Here is a 23226-nt window from a genome sequence, read left to right as displayed (position 1 = left end):
CTACTATGTCCAGGCTCTTGATGAACACTATCTCATTTAATCTTTCCCCAAACGAATGATCATGATAGAACTTAATGGCAAAACAAGGACTGGAGTCTTTTTACACCAAAGCAAGGCTCTCACCACCACAGCCTATTATCTTCCTCTTCCACTATATTATGGCGATGTCACAATTTAAATTTGCATTACAAAAGCAGATCCTAAAATTCTTTCAACACTCTTATAAGCGGACACTGAAATGCTTGCTATTAATGGACTCTTTGCTTCTGAAAGGATTTTATGCCTCAGAAGAGAAATCACATACCAGAGTTTATCACAATTGTGAAGGGATTTCTTGCTTATTGAATGGAATGACCTGACTCACTAGGACATCAATGCAATTAAAACAAAAATCAAAAATTGTAATTTTACTGAACATTTTTGAGTATTCTGCAAATATTCCTGATCAAATCCTAGTACTAACAGCTGAAGCATATTCAGCTAATATTTGGATTAATGCCTGTCATTAATGTCTTTTATTAACACTGAAACCTTATAAATTGTACTTAAATTCTTACCTTCAGTAAGCTGTTGTTCAAGGTCCTTAATCTCTTCAGTTTCTTTAGCAATTCTAGAAAGTATCTCATCCAATCGGCTTTCAAGTTGTTTGTACTGCTTATTCATAATGTCAAGCTGTTGTTCTTTACCCCTCTTCTGAGCCTTCATATGGCACTGAATTGGAAAAATCAGAATCTCAAATTCTTTAAACTCTTAAAAAAATAATAATCCTTAACATTTCTAAGGAGGAAAGGAAAAGAATATGCAACAATTTGCATCATTTTATTTCTGTCTCTGTTGTTTCCCGTGAGTAGTTTTCATTTAAGCCTCATGGTAACTTGAGGTGGGGAATCATCTCCATTTTACAGATAAGCAAAATGAGGATCAGGAAGGTTAAGTGGTTTTTTTCCCAAGGGAACAGCTAGTAGGTAATGAAGCCAAGTTCAGTGTTCTTTGCATTGCATTAAAATGCGTCTTTCTAAAAAAATTTTCAAAACATTATTATACATATATACACATATCCATAGAAAAAGACTATGTTCTAAAATGTTAACAAGGGTTATTTCCGGGTAGAAAGATTACAGGAGGTTTTTTAAATGAGTTTTTTATGCTTTGTCTTTTTCTGGGGGGGAGGCCAAGACCAAGGCAAATGGAAGTCCCAGGCTAGGGATGGAATCGGAGCTGCAGTGCCAGCCTATGCCACAGCCACAGCAACACAGGATCTGAGCCACGTCTGCAACCTACTCCACAGCTCATGGCAATGCTGGATCTCCAACACACTGAGAGAGGCCAGGGATCGAACCTGCATCCTAATGGACCCTAGTTGGATTCATTTCCATTGCACCACAATAGGAACTCCAATAAGTTTTTTTTAATGTTTAAAAAGTTTTATAATACACAATAACATTTTATTATTATTATTTGTCTTTTTGCCTTTTCTTGAGCCACTCCTGCGGCATATGGAGGTTCCCAGGCTAGGGGTCGAGACGGAGCTGTAGCTACAGGCCTACGCCAGAGCCACAGCAATGCAGGATCCAAGCCGTGTCTGCGACCTACACTACAGCTCACGGCAATGCTGGATCCTTAACCCACCGAGCAAGGCCAGGGATCGAACCTGCAACCTTATGGTTCCTAGTCGGATTCGTTAACCACTGCGCCACAATGGGACCTCCAGTAATAACATTTTATTAAGAAAATTAAATATAATTTTTTTGGTCTTTTTAGGGCCACACCCATGGCATATGGAAGTTCCTAGGCTAGGGGGTCCAATCAGAGTTTCAGTGGCCAACCTACGCCACAGCCACAGAAACATGGGATCTGAGTCAGGTCTGTGACACACCACAGCTCACGGCAACACACAATCCATAAACCCACTGGACAAGACCAGAGACTGAATCTGTGTCCTCAGGTATCCTAGCCAGGTTCGTTACCACTGAGCCACCACGGGAACTACAGATATAATTTTTAAAAAGGTTTTTTTTTTTGGAGGGGGGGAATAGAGACATGAAATAACACTTTCTTAGAATTTAAGTTTATTTTCAATTCCTTACACAAAGAAATATTTTACTTTTAAGTTCCATAAGCTGAGGAGTTGAGTGAAACCTCAAAGACCATTTATCCCAGAGATTCTCAGGATGGAGGGCCTATGGAGGCACACCTCCGACCATTATTATATCCTGGTGGAAAAAGAGCTTTCACACACCCACACACACTTTCGCACCCCGAACGTCATCACTTAGGGCGATACTGTTAACTAAAAGGATTGTATTGTATTTTCCAGGTGTCCTGGGGGAAATAAAACCTAAAAAACCATTGATCTAACTCTTCCTTTTATACATGGGAAAACTGAATTTCAGATCCATCAAATGACTTGGAATAGGTCTCCTTAGGCAACTGTTCATATGGAGACAAAATAATTCCCCAGAGAATCTGTCCTTCCCACTTACACCCTCACAGCTATAGTTTGCCCCCATAGGATCAGAGGAACAGAACAATAATAAATCAAGACAGCGTTATCATGAGAAAGAACTAAATACAGTCAGAACAGCAAACTCCAAGCTTCTCAAGTCTAAGCCCCATTTGATTATAAAAATAACACTTTCTCAGTTTTACTTCTGCTGCCCCCAAAGACAAGAGAGAAAATCTCTTCATTTTTGAAGAATGAGTGGTAGCTTGAGTGGAAGGCTTTTATTTTACTAATGGTACAACTTGATTGGATTTTTCAAAACTCTTCTCCTATTCTCCCAAAATACCCACCTGAAATCTTTATGAAAAGGTAACTGCAGATAAAAGCTTACATTCTAAGTACATTTAGAATTTTATGGCTCAAGAAAGAATTTTTAAAAACTTCTGCATTCACATCTGTATCAATAAATCTTTAAAATTCACCATTAAAACTTCCACTGAAATCTCTACACGCAGGACAAAAAAGTTAGTTCAATACGCCAGCCAATGATCTGCACTAAAAACATGTGAGCAAAAGTAGATTCAGCAATTTTCACTACCGTGGAGCTCACAATAGTGGTATTGTAAAAACAGGAACTTACATCTCTGACTCCTCCTCCTTTTTAAGTCCTTTGTACAGAAAGAGAGAAAATGGTCATACCTTAACTTAGAATTTGTCCTGTTAAAACTGAGCCGTAGAGAACAGAGAAACTGTGGGCGGAACGCTTTCTAATGCTGTCTTCAAATTCATGTGTACTTCCCTCTCTGACAGCCACATTTTTGTAAGTGCCTCGGAGCCTCTGTAACCTCCCAGTGCTTCGAACCACATTCCTGGCAGACACTGAACGGCAGCCCAGCCCATCCAATCACAAGCAGCCTCTGCAGGCAGACCCCACCCTCCGCACTTCAAATCACAACACAGGAAGCTCCCACAGGGCCAATCACGCACAACCTTTGCAACAGATTACTACAGGCTAGTTCCCTCTAGTATACGGTTACCTTTTGCTTCCACAGGGTATTGCTGGATAGGCAGCAGAGATACAAATCTTTATTATGTTTTGCTCCGGTGATATCTGTTTTTCTAGCTATGAACGTTTTCTATAACTAAAATGGGATTTTATTTTTAAATAGTACATTTTTCTTTTGAAAACTAGTTAAATGCTTATGTTTGTTGAAAACTTGAGTAGGCTTGGCTCTGAGCTAATTTTAAAACTAATTACTCTCTTTAGACTCTTAATTCCTTTGTGAGCAGAAGGTCACCTTAGTAGTGTAAGCATGGGCTTTGCCTCTCCTTAAAAGGAGGCTTTGGGAAATCATTTAATTTTTTAAAATACATTTTCATCTTCTGCTAATTAAAGTCACAAATTTCATTTGGATGTTGTAATAAAATAATGTTCCTCACCATATATGCCAAAAAACAAGTACAATACAAATCATTGGCACTTAATATATTTGTTTTCCATCATATCTCAGTCATTTACTGTTTTCTAATCTCTCAAGCTTTTACTTTTAAATTCTATATGCTATTCAGAAAGATATTTCATCTGATTAGATAATAAAAATAAAAGTTTTTATCTGCAGAAAAATAAGAAGGTATACCATACTTGATTCTTTCCCTCTTGCTAAAATGTTCACATTTTGAAGCTTAAAATGGGGTGCCTAACACTAGCCAATAACGTGACTTTGTGCAAATTAGAAAAAGATGATCCTTCTGGGTGAACAAATTAAAAAGAGATATCCTCTGGTGCTCAGACTAATGCTATAACTCTAAGAACTAAATTTTACCAGTTTTAACAATACCAAAAAGGTCTGTATGTTTCATCGTCTAAAACTGATTTTTTTTTTTTCTTTTTAAAAGGGCCACACTTGTGGCATATGGAAGTTCCCAGGCTAGGGGTCAAATCAGAGTTGCAGCTGCTGGCCTATACTACAGCCACAGCAACACTAGATCCTTAACCAAATGAATGAGGCCAGGGACCAAGCCCACATTCTCATGGATACTGGTTAGCTTCGTAACCCACTGAGCCACAATGGGAACTCCTAATATTGATTTTGACTATCTTCAAAACATGGATGCCTTTCCTACTTCTCTTTTAACTCCTTTCTGTATATAATTCTTTACAGAAGTCCAATGAGCATTAGACTCCCTGCATGCCAAGAATAGCACAGTCCTTTGTTGAAAGCAAAGAGATAATCTAGGTTCTAATTATACTCATAGATTACAGAACTAGAAAAGGCAGTAAAAGAGCTTTGGGTAGTGCTTATAGGCCAGTTCTTTCCCACCTTCCTTGATGCAAGCATTCATAAACATAGCACTGGCCCCTGGGAATACAGTTCCTGTCCTCAGGGGCCTTACATGGGATGGCAGACTTCTGAACAAATAAATGCAACAAAATAAGATATTACTCATCATATATTACTTGAAATCTCTAACTTTTTATGTAATGAAAATTCTTTCAGATAATCAAGACTAGGAAGTTCCTATGTGGCACAGTGGGTTAAGGATCTGGTATTGCTACAGCTGTGGCACAGGCTATGTAACTGGCACAGGTTCGATCCCACGCCTGGAAACTTCCACATGCCTTGGGTGCAGGTAAATAAATAAATAAATAAAATAATAAAAATTAAAAAAAAAGAAAATCAAGACTACTTTTGGTTTCAATTTAATTTTTATTTATTTATTTTTGGCTACGCCTATGGCATGCGTAAGTTCCCAGACCAGGAACTGAACCTGAACCACAGCAGTGACAACACCAGAACCTTAACCTGCTAAGCCACCAGGGAACTCCCTTGGCTTCAATTTTAATACCAAGTCTTAGGCTTTTGTTAGAAAAGACCTTATGTCTGTGATGATATAGTCAACCTTTGTCAAAATTAGCTGGCCTGCTAAAAATATCTATGATATTTTACTAAAATGTTTAAAGGGATAATTAAATAACTTGTCAAGTACTTAAAGCAATTATAGTGCATTGTCCTTACCAGGTTAAATTATATGAGTTCTCTTAACCCAGAGATTATTCAAAGTATACAAGCTAAATATGCAGGAAATATTTTTACTTCTGTTTTACCACTAGTAAGACTTCAGAGTAGAGAGAAAAAACAAGAACCTAACTTCCCAGGCAACTGACCACATTTGGTCACGTTTTAGGAAGACATGCTCTAGAGAAATGCGTGTTTTTTGTTTGTTTGTTTGTTTGTTTTTTGGTTACACCTGCGGTATGTGGAAGTTCCCAGGCTGGGAATCAAACCTGCGCCACATCAGTGCCCCCAGACGCTGCAGTGACAATGCTGGATCCTTAATCTGCTGCACCAAAAGAAAACTCAACAAATATTTTCTTTCTTTCTTTCTTTCTTTCTTTCTTTCTTTCTTTCTTTCTTTCTTTCTTTCTTTCTCTTTCTCTTTCTTTCTCTCTTTCTTTCTTTCTTTCTCTTTCTCTTTCTTTCTCTCTTTCTTTCTTTTCTTTTCTTTTTTTTTAACAACCACACTTGTGGCAAATGGAAGTTTGCAGGCCAGGAATCAAATCTGAGCCACACTTGCAGCAACAAAGATCCTTAACCCATGGTGCCAAAGTGGGAGCTCCCAGAAATGTTTTCTTTTTAATGACAAAACAATATGAAACAACAAATAGCTTTAGTGGACTATTTGCATAAAGGGTTAAAAAGAAGAGGTAGGAAAAGGGTTCTGAACACCCTAAGCTCTTCAGTTTGCTCTTGAGTAAGAAGAAAATAAAGCAAAGAGAAAGAATAATAGGACTGGAGAGCACCTTAAAGTGGTTTCTCTTGATCTGAAATATAATGAAATTCAACCACATACAAATATAAGTGTAAGAGTTCCCCTTGTGGCTCAGTGGTTAACGAATCTGATAGGGACCATGAGGTTGCAGGTTCGATCCCTGGCCTTGCTCAGTGGGTTAAGGATTCAGCGTTGCTGTGAACTATGTTGTAGGTCGCAGACGCTGCTTGGATCCCATGTTGCTGCGGCTGTGGTGTAGGCTGGTGGCTACAGCTCCAATTGGATCCCTAGACTGGGAACCTCCATATGGCTTGGGTACAGCCCTAGAAAAGCTAGAAAAGGCAAAAAAAATAAAAAAATAAAAAAATAAAAAAAAGTGTATCATGCATCCATCATTCTACTGAAAGCTACTTCCTTCAAGCCCTAGGGTGTTCTGTTTTAATCTCACACATACACTTCACATATATGCGTATTTGTATTATATGCATATATATACACAATACATATACATACATATAAATGTATATGTATAACATACACACACATCCATAAACACACATACCCAAATTTGTGCTTCAAAATAAAAGAGACTTTCAGAAGGGTCTCAGGCTAAAAATGATGAGACAAAATATCTAGAAGTATTGTCCCTGTAGACAAGCCAAAATCTCATATACTTACATGTTTTGGGTCTTTGGAATCCAGGCTATCTATGCCTATTTGCAGGTCCTTGATCTCTCGCTGCTTTTCAGCAATTTCTTGCCTTTGCTTTTCCATCTGCACTTCTAGATCCAGAGCTTCTTGGCGTAATTTATTTAGAAGTTGTATCCTACCACTCAACTGCTTGAAAAGTAAGTCTTTCTCTGCTTCTGAAATCTAATTCCCCCCACATCCCAACACACAATTAACAGAAGGCAGCAACATTGATTTACAAATAGACAGAAAACAGTACAATTTTTAAAACTCCTCATCTCCCATTTTCAATCTATCTTTACAGCCTATCAATTCTACTGCTTTCTCTCCATGTCCACAACCACCTTTGTAGTCCAAGTCATTATCATCTCTTGTCAGTACTAAACAACAGCCTCCTAGACTGACGTACACATCTCCACTCTTTTCCATCTCTCTCACCCCATTTCACTCTCATCAAGTAGCCAGAGCGACTTTACAGCCAGACCACCGCCTAAAGTACTTCAAAGGTTTCCCATGACATTTCAGTATAAAATTCAACCCCCTTAAAATGGCCCATGACACCTGGCATGGACTTTAATCTCATCTTCCACTACACTCCCCGTCACTCTGCAGAGCAGTCTTTAGTCTGATGCCTTCTGGACACAGTCACCTCTGCCTGGCAGACTCTTTTCCTAACTCTGCCTCACTGGCTCCTTCTCATCCTTTGGGTATGAGCCTAAATGCCACCTTCTCAGAGAGGCCTTTGTGGGTTTCCACAATTTACATCCTTTTTTTGTGTGGCTGAGTCCGAAGCATGTGGAAGTTTCCAGGCCAGGGACGGAACCTCACGCAGAAATAACCCAAGACCTTGCGGTGACAACGCCTATCCTTAACCCACCGCACCACAAGAGAACTCCTCTACATCCTTTTTTATTGTCTGTCCCAATTTTCTTTTTTTTTCCCTGCAACTCTATGTTGTTTAAACATTTCTTTTTAACTTATTTTTACTTATTTACTGCCTATTTCTTGCATATGAAGGAGGAACACATATCTGTTTTATTCATTACTTAGGACCTAGCCCAGTCAGCAACTGCTATATAATAAGTTTCAAATCAACTTGAATCAATTTATAGTTACTATGTAATCTGAAAGTAACAACACAGTAAGCAATGAGGTCCTGCTGTATATAGCACAGGGAACTATATCTAGTCACTTGTGATGGAACATGATGGAGGATAATGTGTGAATGACTGGGTCGCTTTGCTGTACAGTAGAAATTGACAGAACAATGTAAATCAACTACAGTAGAAAAAATATCATAAAATTAAAAAAAGAAAGTAAAAATACAGGGTATCTTTTCAAAAGAATATATAACTTAGACTTTACATTCTTAGTCTACCTACTATGCTATGAATACAGTTACCAACATGATTTTGAAATACTGAATTTTAAAATTTACAAAGAAATATAACCTTTTATATACTTAAAAACTGAAAAGTCAAAATACTTCCTTTTTTGAATTTTCTTCCTATGCAATTATATGATGGGTTTGAACTGCTTCCTTCTTCATGACACACTCTTTTTGTATACCATATTTTATATCAGTTACATTTTTGCTGCTGTGACAATGTTCATGTTAGAGAGGTCATGGGGTTCTTAATTTAGGTCCCAGGATCTTAAAGGTGGAGAGTGTTTAAGTAAATTCGAGGAGATATATCAGAAGGAGATTATTACCTGGGTACATCAGACATGTTCACAATAGTGTAGATGGAATATATCTTTTCACATAAATTGTTAAATAGTATATATCTACATACTCTAAAAAATGCTAATAGAATGTCATCCTGAATGGAAGGAAATGTAATTGGAAAATGCTAGAACCATATCTGACTCTAAAATTTGTTACTCCATAATTAATTAGGCATCACTGATTTAAAGACTATTTTACACAGTTATGAAGGGGAAACACATTTCATTTCTGGCATTTCCTCTTAGCAATGCAGCTTTACTTTTACTTACTTTTTTAAGTTGCATAGCTTCTTCCAGTTGTTTAAATTCTTCAGTAGCTCTTAAAATTTGTTGTTCTGCTTTTTCTATTTCATCATGCAGTTCTGATAGTCGAGTTTGTGCTGCGAATTTAAAAACCACGCACACATACACAAGAAAAAATATTGAATTCTCAAATTTCCACCTTTTTCTTAGCAATAACTTCCTCCCTCCCCAATTAAATATCTGTGATTATAAATACATCACAGGAATAAGAATAAGTAATTTCTTTTTTTTTTTTTTTCTATTTTAGGGCTGCAATCACAGCATATGAAGGTTTCCAGGCTAGGGGTCGAATCCGAGCTGTACAGCCACAGCAATGTGGGATCTGAGCCATGTCTGCGACCTATACTACAGCTCACAGCAACACCAGATCCTTAACCCACTGAGCAAGGCCAAGGATCGAACCTGCATCCTCATGGATCCTAATTAGATTCATTAACACCTTAGCCACAAAGGGAACTCCCATAATAAGTAATTTCTTATGACAGTTTTCCTCTTTATTGGTTAATGTCTAGAATACTTTCACAATATACTCTAAAGCTGTAATTGATCTTTTTTTTTTTTTTGTAAAATTCTTAACATAAACAGGGCTTTACTTGATTCTCCCAACATTAAAGAACTCTTTTGAGAGAATAAGGATTTTATTTGTAAACATGCACTTACATGTCACAAAGTTATAATGAGGTTTATTAGAGTATTAAACAAAAACCTTGGAAGAAGCAAATGCTTTATGATAGGACTCAGTATCAGGAAATTTACTACTGGGCACTCCCGCTATGGCACAGTGGGTTAAGAAGCCAACCACAGAGGCTCAGGTCATTGCAGAGGCAAGGGTTTGATATCCGGCTCAGCCAAATGGGGTTAAGGATCAGGCGTTGCTGCAGCTGTGGCTCAGACTCAATCCTTTGCCCTGGGAACTTCCATATGCCACGGGTGCAGCCAAAAAAAAATCAAAGGGAAAAGAAAAGAAATTCACTATGAACAGTCTCTCCCAACTGGAGAGACTCTTACTTTATACTTAAATCAATTACTTTATACCTTAAATTTCTGATTTCTCTCTTCCTCCCTCTCCCTGCCTTTTGTAAAACCATAAGCCCCTTGAAACTAGTCTGTACTTACATTCAATTTAGTTTTGCCTTCCCCTTCCAGAATCTTGCATATAGTATATGCAGACACAGACAACTCAGCCTCTTTTCTCCCCTCTCCAAGTCAACTTCTATTGGCCTTCTGTGTTTTTGTTTGTTTTGTTTTTTAGGGCCACATCCATGGCATAAGGAGGTTCTCAGGCTAAGGGGTCAAATCAGACCTACACCTGCTGGCCTATGCCATGGCCACAGCAATGCCAGATCCAAGCTACATCTGCAACCTACACCACAGCTCACAGTAATGCCAGATCCTTAACCGACTGAGCGAGGCCAGGGATCGGGATCGAACCCACAAGCTCATGGTTCCTAGTCAGATTCGTTTTTGTTGCACCATGATGGGAACTCCTGGCCTTCCATGTTTTCCATTTAGTTGCCAATCATGGAAAGATGGGCTACTAATCTCATTGACTGAGACTCCCCCAATGGGCCATGATTACTAGTGAGATACATGAACTCAGGTCTGCTTTCTCCTCCCTCCATATCCATGCAGCTAAGTGAGTAAGTGCAATCAAAGTTTGCCATTTGGATGGTCTAAGGGTCCCCTTGGATTGATTTCTTCCTCTCTCTGACTTGCCAGGAAGTGGTAAGTTCCTTTGAATTAGATGACTGGGAGGGGAGGGGAAGGTTGAGGAGATGGAGTATGGGATAAGTCAGGAGGAGTTAGGGGCCAGACTTAGGCCCAAGCCTAAGAAGAGTACACTGATTCAACTTATCCAAAACACTGCTTTAGGTTTTGGCAACATGCACAGGAATCAATACCTCCTTCAGTTATTACTAATTATATCTCCGAATGTATAGTCCAGTGGTGAGAAGGACCTGATGGCAGGGCAAGATTTAAGTATTCTTGGATCCTCTCGATATGCTGGCATCAAATTATGGACAAAACCCCCTTCTCAGGAGTTCCTGCTGTGGCTCAGCAGGTTAAGAACCCAACTAGTATCCATGAGGATGCAGGTTTGATCCCTGGCCTTGCTCAGTGGGTTAAAGGCTCCAGCATTGCTGCGAGCTGCAGGGTAGGTTGCAGATGAAGCTCGGATCTGATGTTGTCATGGTTGTGGCTGGTGTAGGCTGGCAGCTGCAGTTCCAATTTGACCCCTAGCCTGGGAACTTCTATATGCCGCAGGTGCGGCCCTAAAAAGAAACAAACAAGCCAAAAAAACCCCCACCAATTTCCATCATAACAAGAATCATTAAAAAATAATTTGCTCAATGAATCACTACTTTTGTTTTAGACTTCTTGTGTAAACAACATCTTCAGCATGTTTAATTAGAAGTATTCAATCTTTTTATAATTTTAAAGAATTTAAAGTAACTTTTGTTAACCTGCACTTATTTTGTTTTCTTTGTCTTCCAGTTGTATGTCCAGCGGTGTATGGGCACTCAAGTTCACATGCTCATTTCTAAGCTGTTCCTCTTCACCTAGCTCCATCCTCTTAATCTCTACTGCCTGTGCATCATCAGTAATATAACTCTCTGTGGCAAACATATTTCTCTTATATCTGGATTTGCCAATATAAGGGCTTTCATCTGGGGCTTTATCAATGTCGACATACTAAAAACAAAATAGAGAGATTTATGGTTTAGTAAGTGCCTTCTATGCAGTCAAGTGACATTATTCATTTTATTAGTGAAGAATGTACCACAGAATTGCCTAAATATTAATCCTACACAAAGTTAAAAAATACATTTCATTCTTTTATCTTATTCTTAATATACTAAAAAGGAACTGGAACAAAAAAAATGGTCTCAAAAGGATTCCTCTTCCTATCTCCAAAGAGTGAGCTGGATTGATTAAGGAAGTGCCTGTAGTTACATGTCTTTTTTCAGCATTGTTGAATCTCTCAAGTCAGAAATCTAGGTGTTTTATTTTGGTTTCTCAGCTGATATATAAGTAAAATATCAGTCTAATAAATTTTAACTCTTGAATAAATAATTTATAGTTTGGAATCAGTGGATCTTGGAAGTTAAATGGTTCCCCTCTGCAGTAGCATTTATGGCATCTGTACAAATAATGGTTGACTAATAGTGAAGCCAGTGATTATTTAACAAACAATGTACAGAGATGGCCATTCTGTGATCACTGAAGCAGGCAGTGCACTTTTATTGGAAGTATGGATTTAAGGAAGCTGATCAATCACATCTTGAGTGAGGTAACTAAGGATAAGAAGGTTCTTTTGGGTTATGAATATGGATGTGGCCAAATATCATCTTGGGATTTTTAATCTCTTTTGGACACTGCTCTATTTCGCTGAGCCAAATAATTTACAGATTCAAGCAAAATACTTTGACTCCACTGATATCCTCATGACAAGAACATGGAATAGTTATTGATAAAATCCTTTGACCATCTCTACCACCCTTCCCTCTTCTGCCCCATTCTATGCTGGCTTTAACTTTGGATTACTACAAAATTAAAATAACTCACCTCTGATGGATAATAATTTAGTGGCTCAAATTTAGCATCAATTTTATAAAAGGCCAATTCCTGTTCCAGTTCATATTGTTTCTGACATGCTCGTGTTAGTTCCATGGTCTTCTGTCTTAGCTATTAGCCCAATTTGATATGAAACAATATACAGAATCAGTAAGTTAGCATAAAGGTACAGTGGTATGGCAAGTTCTAATCATAATTAATAATTAGATTTTTTTAAATCACACAAAAAATAGAGCATTAAGACATTTTTCTTAATTCTAATGTATTATAAAGTATGAAAAAACAAAATGTCATTTTATAAGAGATCACATAAAAGACCTTTGAAGTTTGTATGTTATTTCTGGATTCAATGAATAAAACTTTTAAAAATCATTTAAATTTGCTTTATCCAAACATGAAAGTAAAAAGCAACTAGTCTACTAAGTACCTGCTTCCTAATTTCTCAATAATTAGTACTAATTTACTTAACTTACTCATGGCGGCTTCAAGTCAATGATGAAAACGATATTTAACATTAATTACAAAGAAATTAAAAGGAGTGAAAAGCATGAAAATAGATCAGTTTTCACTGTTGTACTGCTATTGCTATAGTATTTTTGGCTAATGGCATCCCAGTTTTTCATTACTCTTTGTAACAGAGTGTAAGGGATGTGAATAAGCTCAATTAGATCCAAATATGTAATATTAAATTTTTAATAAAGTAATCCTACTGTAATTACAACTTTTTAGTGATTCTTAGAAATGTCAGAAGCTAGAAAAAAAAATCATCTAGAACTAATCCTTTGAACTTATAAATAAAATTGAGTCGCAGTTTGGTGAATTGACTTGTCAAAAGTTACCTACTGAATTAGTGGCAGAGAAATTTTTTATTAACTACCAGTACCAGCCCCCTTTCTACTAAATCAATCTGTGAGTTCATTTCAAAGGTCCACTAAGTGATTTCTGCCTTTTCATTCCCCCCACTGTCTGATAATAGATATCACACCAAAAAAAAATGCATGCAGAAAAACTTCATTAATATAAAAATGCAAGCTGAAGAGAATGAAACATAAACAAACATGAACATTTTACAAGCCTGTGAACTCAGAGTCGTGCATGATTTAGCTTTCAGTCACCTCCTGATTATCCATCAAAGTGGAAGTAAGACCAGCCTACATAATAGGTAATTCTGAGTACTCACTGTATGCCAGACACTGTGCTAAGTATTTGACATGTGCTATCTCACTGAATCCTCACAACCTACACTATGAGCTATACAGAGAGGTTAAATAATATGCCCAATTGCATAGCTGGTAGTTGGAAGAGGCAGAGTTCAAATCCAAGTTTCCTGATTTCAAATTCAACACTCTATCATACTATAGTGCCTTCAATGTCCTGCTGCAGGGTGTCAAGCACATCACCCACACTGATGCTTTCACTGAATTGCTCACAAGATCCTGAGTCTCAAGAAAGCAACTCAGTGTCAACTAATCTTGGGCTTCCCTCTCCAAAGATCAGTGGCAGTGGGAACAAACAGAGGCAAATGTGACTGAACCATGGAGGATTTATGGACTGGTCTCTGCAGGCAAATACAGCTGACCCTTGAAAGTGTGGGTTTCAACTGGGCAGGTCCACTTACACATATTTTTCAATAGGAAATACTACTATACTACACAGTCTGTTGTTGGTTGAATCTGCAGATGCCCGGGAACTGAGGATACTGAGGGCCAACTAGTGGATTAACCCCTGTGTTGTTCAAAGGTCAATTTTAATAATAAATACTCTGCATCTTAAAGTATCTTTGTGTCTTTTACAGCAGCAGGCTTAGCATATAGCGAACAATCAATAAATGTCTATTGAAGAAATGAAGAAATGAGAGCAAACTGGGAGTCAAAGGCCCTGGAAAGCAGGCTAGTTACAGAATTAGCTATGGATAGTCAAGAGATGAGTGCAGTTAACATACTGACCAACTGGAAAAATGATACAAATTCTGTCCCCCACATTCAAATTCATTTTCCTATGTATGCATTCATTAAACAAATTATACATACACACACAAGCACATTTCTCAAAAAGGCAAGCCAGTTTCAAAACTTAAAATATATGTAAGCAGTTAATACAAGTTATCATGCAAACCATGAAAAAGAGTGTACAATTCAGCCCTAAACAAACTACCTTTAAGGAAGAATTAAGAATCGGCAGAAAAGGGTCTGCAAGAAACCAAGACAAGGGCTAAAAGGAGAAAGAAGCAAACAAATACCATCACCTAGTGAATTCCTAGAGAGTGAGGCTGAAACAACATAAACTGTTCTTCATTGACAACTTACCTTAGGAAGATATGATTAATACCTGCATTTTTTCTTACATGGACATATTTTATCATCACTCCAACTATGAGTTTCATATTTACCACCTTCCATTACTTAGCTTGATTAATTTCAAATTATTTTCACATTCATAACCTGATTCAGTCCTCACAAGTCTTGTGGGGCTGGCAGGACAGCTAAATCATCCTCATTTTATTTATTTATTTACTTATTTTTTAGGGCCACACCTACAGCATAGGGAAGTTCCCAGGCTAGGGGTCAAATCACCGCTGCAGCACCGGCCTATGCCATAGCCTCAGTGACAGCAACACGGGATCCGAGCAGTGTCTATGACCTACATACACCACATCTCACTGGATCCAGCAATGCCGGATCCTTAAGTCACTGAGCAAGGCCAGGGATCAAACCTGCGTCCTCATGGATACCAGTCAGGTTTTTGGGGTCTTTTTTTGGCTTTTCTAGGGCCACACCCGTGGTACATGGAGGTTCCCAGGATAAGGGTCTAATTGGACCTGTAGTCACTGGCCTACGCCAGAGCCACAGCAACTCGGGATCCGAGCTGCGTCTGCAACCTACACCACAGCTCACGGCAACACCAGATCCTTAACCCACTGAGCAAGGCCAGGGATCGGACCCGCAACCTCGTGGTTCCTAGTCAGACTCGTTAACCACTGAGCCACGATGGGAACTTCCAAATCAGCCTCATTTTAAAAATGAGGAAACAAGAACAGCAGTTAAATAACTTGCAAAAAGACAATGAGTAATATTAATATTAAAGTTGAAGTTAATACTTGTCAGTAAAGAAGAGGGGGACTACTACAGGTTAAATGGCCACCAGAAGTTTTCCTTCAATGTTACTACATTTCATTTATAAGTTAGTTGACCTATTACATGAGGAATTACTTTGTGAAACTAGAAAACATTATGCAACTATAGCTATTATCACCAGACAGTCTATATAAGGTAATGGAAAATGTTTTTTGAATGTAGGCTCTTAGAATAAGGCACAGAATTATTTTCTTTAAAAACTTCGAATAGTCCTTTGGAATAATAAAAGAACAGGCAAAACAACATGGATTTAAACAAGAAATACAAAATAGCTAATAAATACATATACAGTATTCCAATAACTAAAGAAATGTGAAAATAAAGCAATGAGATTCTTCTTTTTTCTATGCTATTTACAAGTTCAAAGTAATAGTATCAAGTGGGGGAGTGGGCGCCTTCACCTACTGCTACAGAAGTATAAAAGAGATAGAAGCTTTTTGAAGGGTCATTAATATTTATCAAAATTTTAAAAACTTTTAGACTTATAGTGATTTATCCTAAGGAATCACTAATATGAATGCATAAGGCATATACATGTAAATACTTTTCTCTATACAGTTGCTAGTAACAAAAAAGTGGAATGACCTAAATATTCATCAATAAGAGTAAATTAAATAAATTATGGAAAATCCATACAATGGACCACAATATAGACTTTGAAAAGAATTTATGTATGTGTATATACGTGGGTATGTATTTTTTAACTTAGAGAGCTGTCTGTGAATATACATTGTTTTGTAAAAAATAAGATACAGAATTTAATATGTATAGTAAAATTCTTTTTTACTTAAATCACAAACATTCAAATATATATCTATTTAATCATATATACATTATATAATTACATAGCTGTTATATAAGCATAGAAAACAAAAAGGATACATATTAACATCCAAGTAATGGGGTAGGGAGAGAGTGAAACGTTCATTTTCTACTACATACATTTGTGTTGTCTGAATTTGTTACAATAAACACATATTAACTTTGTATATTAATGCTTTTAAATTTTTAATCATAAAAATAACATAATGACTCAAAGAAGAGCACAGTCTGTCTTCTAATCAAAAACAGTTACAGACAAAAACCCAGCAAAAACTGTTGACAATTTACAAAACATTTATTTATAGCACAATCAACAACATTATAAATAAACATGGGAGTTTGGGGCTGGCATATGCACACTGAGGTATATGGAGTGATTGACCAATGGGGAGCTGCTATACAGCACAGAGTACTCTACCCAATATTCTGTAATAATCTATGTGGGAAAAGAATCTGAGAGAGAATGGATGTGTGTACACGCATAACTGAATCACTGTTGTACAGCAAAAATTAGCACAACACTACTTCAATAAAACTTTAAAAAAATGAAACAAAAATAAACACTATAAACAACAAAAGAGAAAACTAGGCAACTATAGTATCCATAATTTTGGGATAGCACATAGACGTAAAATATAATATTTTGCCAAGGTTTTCAATGGGTTGACTAACAAACACCGGCATATGGAAATTACAATGTTCTTTTCTGTCAGTAATAACAGATGAATTCTATACTACAAAAAAGATCAACAACTCAGGAAAATTATGAAATGTTCACAGATGTCAAATGATACCACAGTAGGAACTGTTGTTTGGGATTTTTCTGGTACTTTAAATATAAATGTTAATGGTCAAGGATTTAATTACCCATCAATCCATTCTATTATGGAACAGTGTGTAGCAGATAGATGTATATTATAAGACCACTGATAATCATCATATTATTAACATATATAATATGCCATCAGAATACAGTAGACATATTTGAAAACTGCCTTCAAGTAAGAGGCATATGAAGGAAGCCACAAGTGCTCTGGATATCTGACTAACAGAGATAGGAAAGCTGCCCCATATTTTATTATATCCCCCTGGCAAAGAAGAGTTAGGAAAGAGGTAGTTAAGTATTTGGATTTCAAGTAATTTCTGGAGCTCCCACTGTGGTGCAATGGGATCGGCAGTGTCTTGGAGCACTGGGATGGGTGGGGTCGATCCCCAGACAGGCACAGCGGGTTAAGCATCTGGCATTGCAGCAGCTGTGGCTTGGTTCATGGCAGTAGCTCTGATCTGATCCCTGGCCCAGGAGCTACATATGCCATGGGGCAGCCAAAAAAAAAAAAAAAAAAGAAAAAGAAAAAAAGAAAAAGAAAGAAAGAAAGAGAAAAAGAAATCAAGTAACAATTTCCCTCTCTATGCAGAGGAGGGAGGGAACATTTTTTTTCTTGCTAAAAAATGTAACTGCTTATGCAGAATTCTTGTCAACAAATCAAGAAATTGAGCCTGAATGCCAATCCTAAGAGGGTGTTGAAAAAAAAGAAGACAACAGTATTGAGGATCCTATTAACTGTATGAGAAATCTAATTCTCCAAGTTATGTATAAATCAGAAAAAGAATTGCCAAAAGAAAAAAAAAGAGGAGAGTACCAAAAGCTATTTTTTCCTTCAAGGAAAGTAGATTAATAATTTTACAGAATCAAATTCCCTAGGTTGAGGAATTCCTGTAGTGGCTCAATGGTAACTAACCCGACTGTGTCTACGAGGACGCAGGTTCGATCCTTGGTCTTGCTCAGTGGGTTAAGGATCCAGCGCTGTGATGTAGGTCGCAGAGAAGTCTTGGATGCGGCATTGCTATGGCTGTGGTGTAGGCCAGCAGCTGTAGCTCTAATCTGACCCCTAGCCTGGGAGCTTTCATATGCCACAAGTTCGGCCCTAAAAAGACACACACACACACACACACACACACACACACACGCACACACGCACAACTCCCTAGGTTGAAAAGGCCTTTTTTTTTTTTTTTTTTTTGCTTCCTTTTCTAGGACCACCCCCGCGGCATATGGAAATTCCCAGGCTAGGGGTCTAATCGGAGCTGTAGCCATCGGCCTACACCACAGCTCCCGGCAACGCCAGATCCTTAACCCACTGAGCAAGAGGAGGGATCGAACCCTCAACCTCATGGTTCCTAGTCAGATTCGTTAACCATGTACCACGACAGGAACTCCCTGGAAAGGCCTTTTAGGGTAATTTAGTCTATCTCCCTGTGTAATTTTTTTTTCTTTTCCCTAAACCCTGAGCACATGCATGTTTCAATGACAGCAAACACATTCCAGAGTTATCACATTTTATCTCAGAACAGCTATTAGATTTCTTCCTCATTACTAAATGAAAAACTGTTTTCCTATAATTCTATTTGCTATTTCTTTCTTTTCTTCTTTTTTAGGGCCACACCTGCAGCATATGGAAGTTCCTAGGTTAGGGGTCAAATTAGAGCTACAGCTGCCAGCCTACATCAGAGCCACAACGAGGGATCCGGGCCATGTCTGCAACCTACACCACAGCGTGTGGGAATGCCGGATCCTTAAGCCACACTAATCCTTTATCCACTGCTGATTCTAACTCCAAAGCTTCACTTTTTTTTTTTTTTTTTTTTTGCCTAAAAGGGCCAAATGGGTGGGATATGGAAGTTCCCAGCCTAGGGGTCAAATGGGAGCTACAACTGCTGGTCTATGCCACAGCCACAGCAGTGCCAGAGTCCAGCTATGTCTGTAACCTACACTGTAGCTCACTGCAATGTGGGATCCTTAACCCATTAAGCGAGGCCACATTCTCTTGGATACTAGTTGGGTTCATTACCGCTGAGCCACAATGGGAACTCTATTTGCCATCCCTCAATTTTATCTCTTGGGACCTCTGTCAATAACTTCAATCCTTCTTCCATGACACAGCAGTTTGAGGTTGAAGGCAATCATCACAGCTCAGTGGGTCCTCCTCTTCTCCAGCCTAGACATCCCTGTTGCTTTGGCTATTCCTCAGACATGGTCTCAAGACCTCTGAAGCCTCTAGGTCAGGTAACTTCTGAAGATACACTATCTAGATAGTCTAAATCCTTTTCTTTTAAAATATCTTTTCTCTGCTGTGTAGAACAGAGAACTATATCTAGTCACTGGTGACGGAACATGATGAAGGATAGTATGAGAAAAGGATACATATATATATGTGTATGACTGGGTCACTTCACTGTACAGTAGAAATTGACAGAACACTGTAAATCAATTATAATGGAAAAAATAAAAAATATATCTTTTCTACCAATTTCAACTGTAAAGTCAAATTATTTAAAATTTAAACATTACGGATAAACAGCAATTTGAAAGTGCTCTATAATTCCATTCTCCCAAAATAACTGCTGTCAAGAATTTGGTATACATTCTACCATCTGACCTACTTATACTATTATATACTTTCCTTATATATTGGACCATAGTTGATATACTGTTTTACAGCTTGCTTTTTTTCATATAGCAGTATGTGTCAGATGCAGCTCTACCTTACTTTGATAGGAACACAATTATTCTACCACATGGATATCCACTGAGGGACATTTTAGTTACTCTCAATATTTTTCTAATATAAGCAATAATGTAGTGAATGTCATTATATATATACATGTACTCACATACATATATGCACACATCTACACATATATGATAACTTTACACATTCTTGCTACCACTTCTATAGAATATTTTTTTGGAAATATATGTCATGTATTATACTGTAACTATTATATAATAATAAATAATATAAATATGATATCAAATACTATAATATTTCTAATACATAGCACATAGGGTATGCCCATGTAAATTTGGATAATTTTTCCAAATTGCTTTCTAAAAGTTTTTGCCAATGTACAGTCTCACCAATAATGCTGTTGTTAAAAGAAAAATACAGCCTATGGTGTGGGGTTTTCACCTTCCTCCTTTGTTGTGGACACCATACTTCACACAACACAGGCCAAGAGAGTAGTCACTTTGGGGCAGTCCTACCATACAGTGCACAGTCTTCTACAATTTGTAAAACCTTTTGCACATACTTCTGTTAAACCACATCTTCCCCAATCTATGGTCAGGAGTTGTATTTTTCAGACCTAAGAGCAAAGAATTCTCTATTTCAAGAGAATATAGTCAAAGCAATGTAAAATACAGACTTACCAGTTCATTTTTTGTGTTTAGGTTATTCTCTAGCTGCTCACAGCTCTGTTTTTGTAACATGGCCTCTTCTTTTAATGATTTGTTCAATTTATCTTGATTTTTAATTTCTTCAAGGAACCTTATTTGTTTGCTCTTCAGCTCTTCAGTTTCCATCACCTTCTTTTCCAGGTCTCTTTCCAGTCTTTCTACCTCCTCTGTCAGTACAAATTTAATAGTTTATTGATCCTTATATTTTCTATTTGAAGAGAGTTAAGACTATTTCTCAAATAATAGCAGAAGAAGTCTTAGAATAGTACAAATACAATTTTACTTTTAAATTATTTACTACGGTTTTGGGTAAAAAAGACTATCTTGAGTTAGAAAGTAAATTACATTAAGAAGTAAGAAGGCATTATCATTTGGAAACAGAATTTTAAAGATAACACTTTACTTCCAATACGCTGAAATGGATACTTCACATGTTCCTCTTTCCTTCTAACCTCTCATACTCCTATTTTCTTTCTCAGCTGATGATCTCATTTTTCATTGAGAAAACAGACCCTTCCCCCCTGCCCCAGTGAGACCTTCCTCATTTTCCTACCACCAAAGCAACAAAACTTCCCCCACTTAACACACATCTTCTTTCCCTTCTGATGGAGAAAGTGTCCCATCCCTGTTATCAAGAGATCATTTTTTTTTCTGATCTCATTTCCTTGTCTTCTCAAGGACCAAAAGAAGTGAGCCATGATTTGTCTCTTCACTCTGCTCTTGAATATTCTCTGTTTCTTTCATTACTAGCTTTGAGGTTTACTGTACTTGCTTCTGGCCATTTCCTGGTTTGGCAGCTACTGGTGACATTTTTAAAAAACATTTTTCAAAAGCATTTATTAGATACTAGGGGAGAGAAACTGTGGAGGAATTTCAAATCGTCACCCAAATGTCTCTCTCCCATTCCATCTTCAATCTATAATCCTGCGTTTGTCCCAACCACTCCTTAACTGCTCGTCAAGATCATCGTGGTGTTACCAATCTAAAGCACTTCTCTGTGCTCATCTGCCTCCTTCATGTCTCAGCAACATTCAACACAGCTGACCACTTCCTCTCTTGAAATCTTCTCTGGGCTTTTGCAACCCACTGGTTTTCTCCTACCCTCTTGGCCTCCCTTTCTCAGTTTCCTTTACTGTCTCCCCTTCCGGCTCTTCCCAAACCCTGTCTGAGTGAGGAAGCTGGTTCTGGTGGAATTAAATAACATTTTTATGCTGATGACTCCCAAGTTTATCCCTCTAGGACAGCTATCTTTGAACTCCAGACTCACATCTTCTTGGTTGTCTCACAGACATTCACACTCAACATTCTGAGTTCTCCCATTTTCATAGACAATATTACCATCCAACCCCTTTCTCAAGACAGAAGCCTGGGAATTATCCAACCCATTATAAAGTGCTGCTGACCCTACTTCCAAAGTTGACCCATCTACCTACATCTACCAGCTAAATACAGGTCACCAATAACTCTATCCTAGGATACTGCGATTGCCTCCTAACATGTCCCTTTATCTCAGTTTTGCCAGGCTCCAAATCATTCTCCATCCTACATCAGAACTAATCTTAATATATAAACTGGATCATGTCCCCATCCACTTAAAAGTTGTCCATGGCTTTCACTGTGCGTGGAATAAAATCTAAACCCCATGGCCCTGTGGCATCGCACGCCTCCCCATCTCTCCAAACTTTTACTTGAGCTATCCTCTGGTCATATTGAGCTTCTTTCTGTCTCTTGATTCAGCAGGGTCTTTTCAAGCATCAAAGTACAAACTGCTCCCCACATGTGAATGCCTTTCTTCACATGGCTAATCCTCTCTGGCTTTGCCTTCAGCTTATATGTCACTTCCTCAGAGAGCCATTCCTAAACGCCTGGCTCACAGTACAAGTGTAATGAATATTAAATTCATTGATTTATGGTGTCTTTTTCTATGCAAATTTTAATAGCATTATCAAGTTCACAATAAATATATTTTTCTGGGTAACCTCTGGAAATAAATCCCTCTCCCACCCAAATTTAGTTTAGTTTTTTTTTTTTTTTTTCCCCTAAATATCACCTTACCTAAACTGAATCTCTCAAAAGCTTCCTGTCTGTCTTGAGTGGTTACTGGCTGACCTTCCAAACTTTCTAGCGAACGGAGGTGAAAAATGGTAAACTGGAGGTAATGAGGAAGGGTCGCGACAGGATTTTCAGCTAGGATCAGAGAAGTCAAATCTTGAAGTGGTTTCAATTTGCTTACATCTTGGAGCTGAAATGATATGTAACATTATTATTGGTATAACTGAATTGAAAAATCATAAACATACCTAAGAGAAGTAGTAAATCAAGGAAATTTCTACTAATATGGCAAGGAATCTATTCATGAAACTATTACCCAAAAGCAGCAGTTTGAAGGGAGGAATGGAAAGGAGTAGCATTTGAGAATCTATAATGGATTAAGGGTGATATTAGGCTCTTTCTCTCTTTCCTTCCTTCCTTTCTTTCTTTTGATTTTTAGGGCCATACCCGCCGCATGTAGAAGTTCCCAG

The 23226-nt window shown here is 37.7% G+C and overlaps 1 protein-coding gene across 8 annotated transcripts in view; it reads right to left on the bottom strand.

Moving 5' to 3' along the window:
- CNTRL (centriolin) overlaps positions 1–23226 on the bottom strand; it is a 93908-nt gene that overhangs the window by 50218 nt on the left and 20464 nt on the right. For 3 of the 8 annotated variants that reach the window (XM_084994445.1, XM_021068190.2, XM_084994423.1), the window contains 8 exons: positions 22760–22946; positions 20678–20871; positions 14666–14722; positions 12503–12622; positions 11401–11629; positions 8903–9012; positions 6893–7087; positions 558–711 (listed from right to left, as the gene is read on the bottom strand). In XM_084994445.1, the coding sequence (XP_084850571.1) occupies positions 558–711; positions 6893–7087; positions 8903–9012; positions 11401–11629; positions 12503–12622; positions 14666–14722; positions 20678–20871; positions 22760–22946 (1246 nt within the window). Of the gene's footprint in view, positions 1–557; positions 712–3142; positions 3325–6892; positions 7088–8902; positions 9013–11400; positions 11630–12502; positions 12623–14665; positions 14723–20677; positions 20872–22759; positions 22947–23226 lie in introns of those variants that run through there. The other 5 variants (XM_084994455.1, XM_021068196.2, XM_084994434.1 and 2 more) reach the window with 2 other exon arrangements.

This window comes from Sus scrofa, chromosome 1 (assembly GCF_054392235.1).
Source record: "Sus scrofa isolate SSC_HxYL_T2T_F1_AM1 chromosome 1, Sscrofa_HxYL_maternal_Yorkshire_Landrace_v2.0, whole genome shotgun sequence".
In the NCBI taxonomy this organism is placed as follows: Eukaryota; Metazoa; Chordata; class Mammalia; order Artiodactyla; family Suidae; genus Sus; species Sus scrofa.
This window is presented reverse-complemented; position numbering and strand designations above follow the sequence as displayed.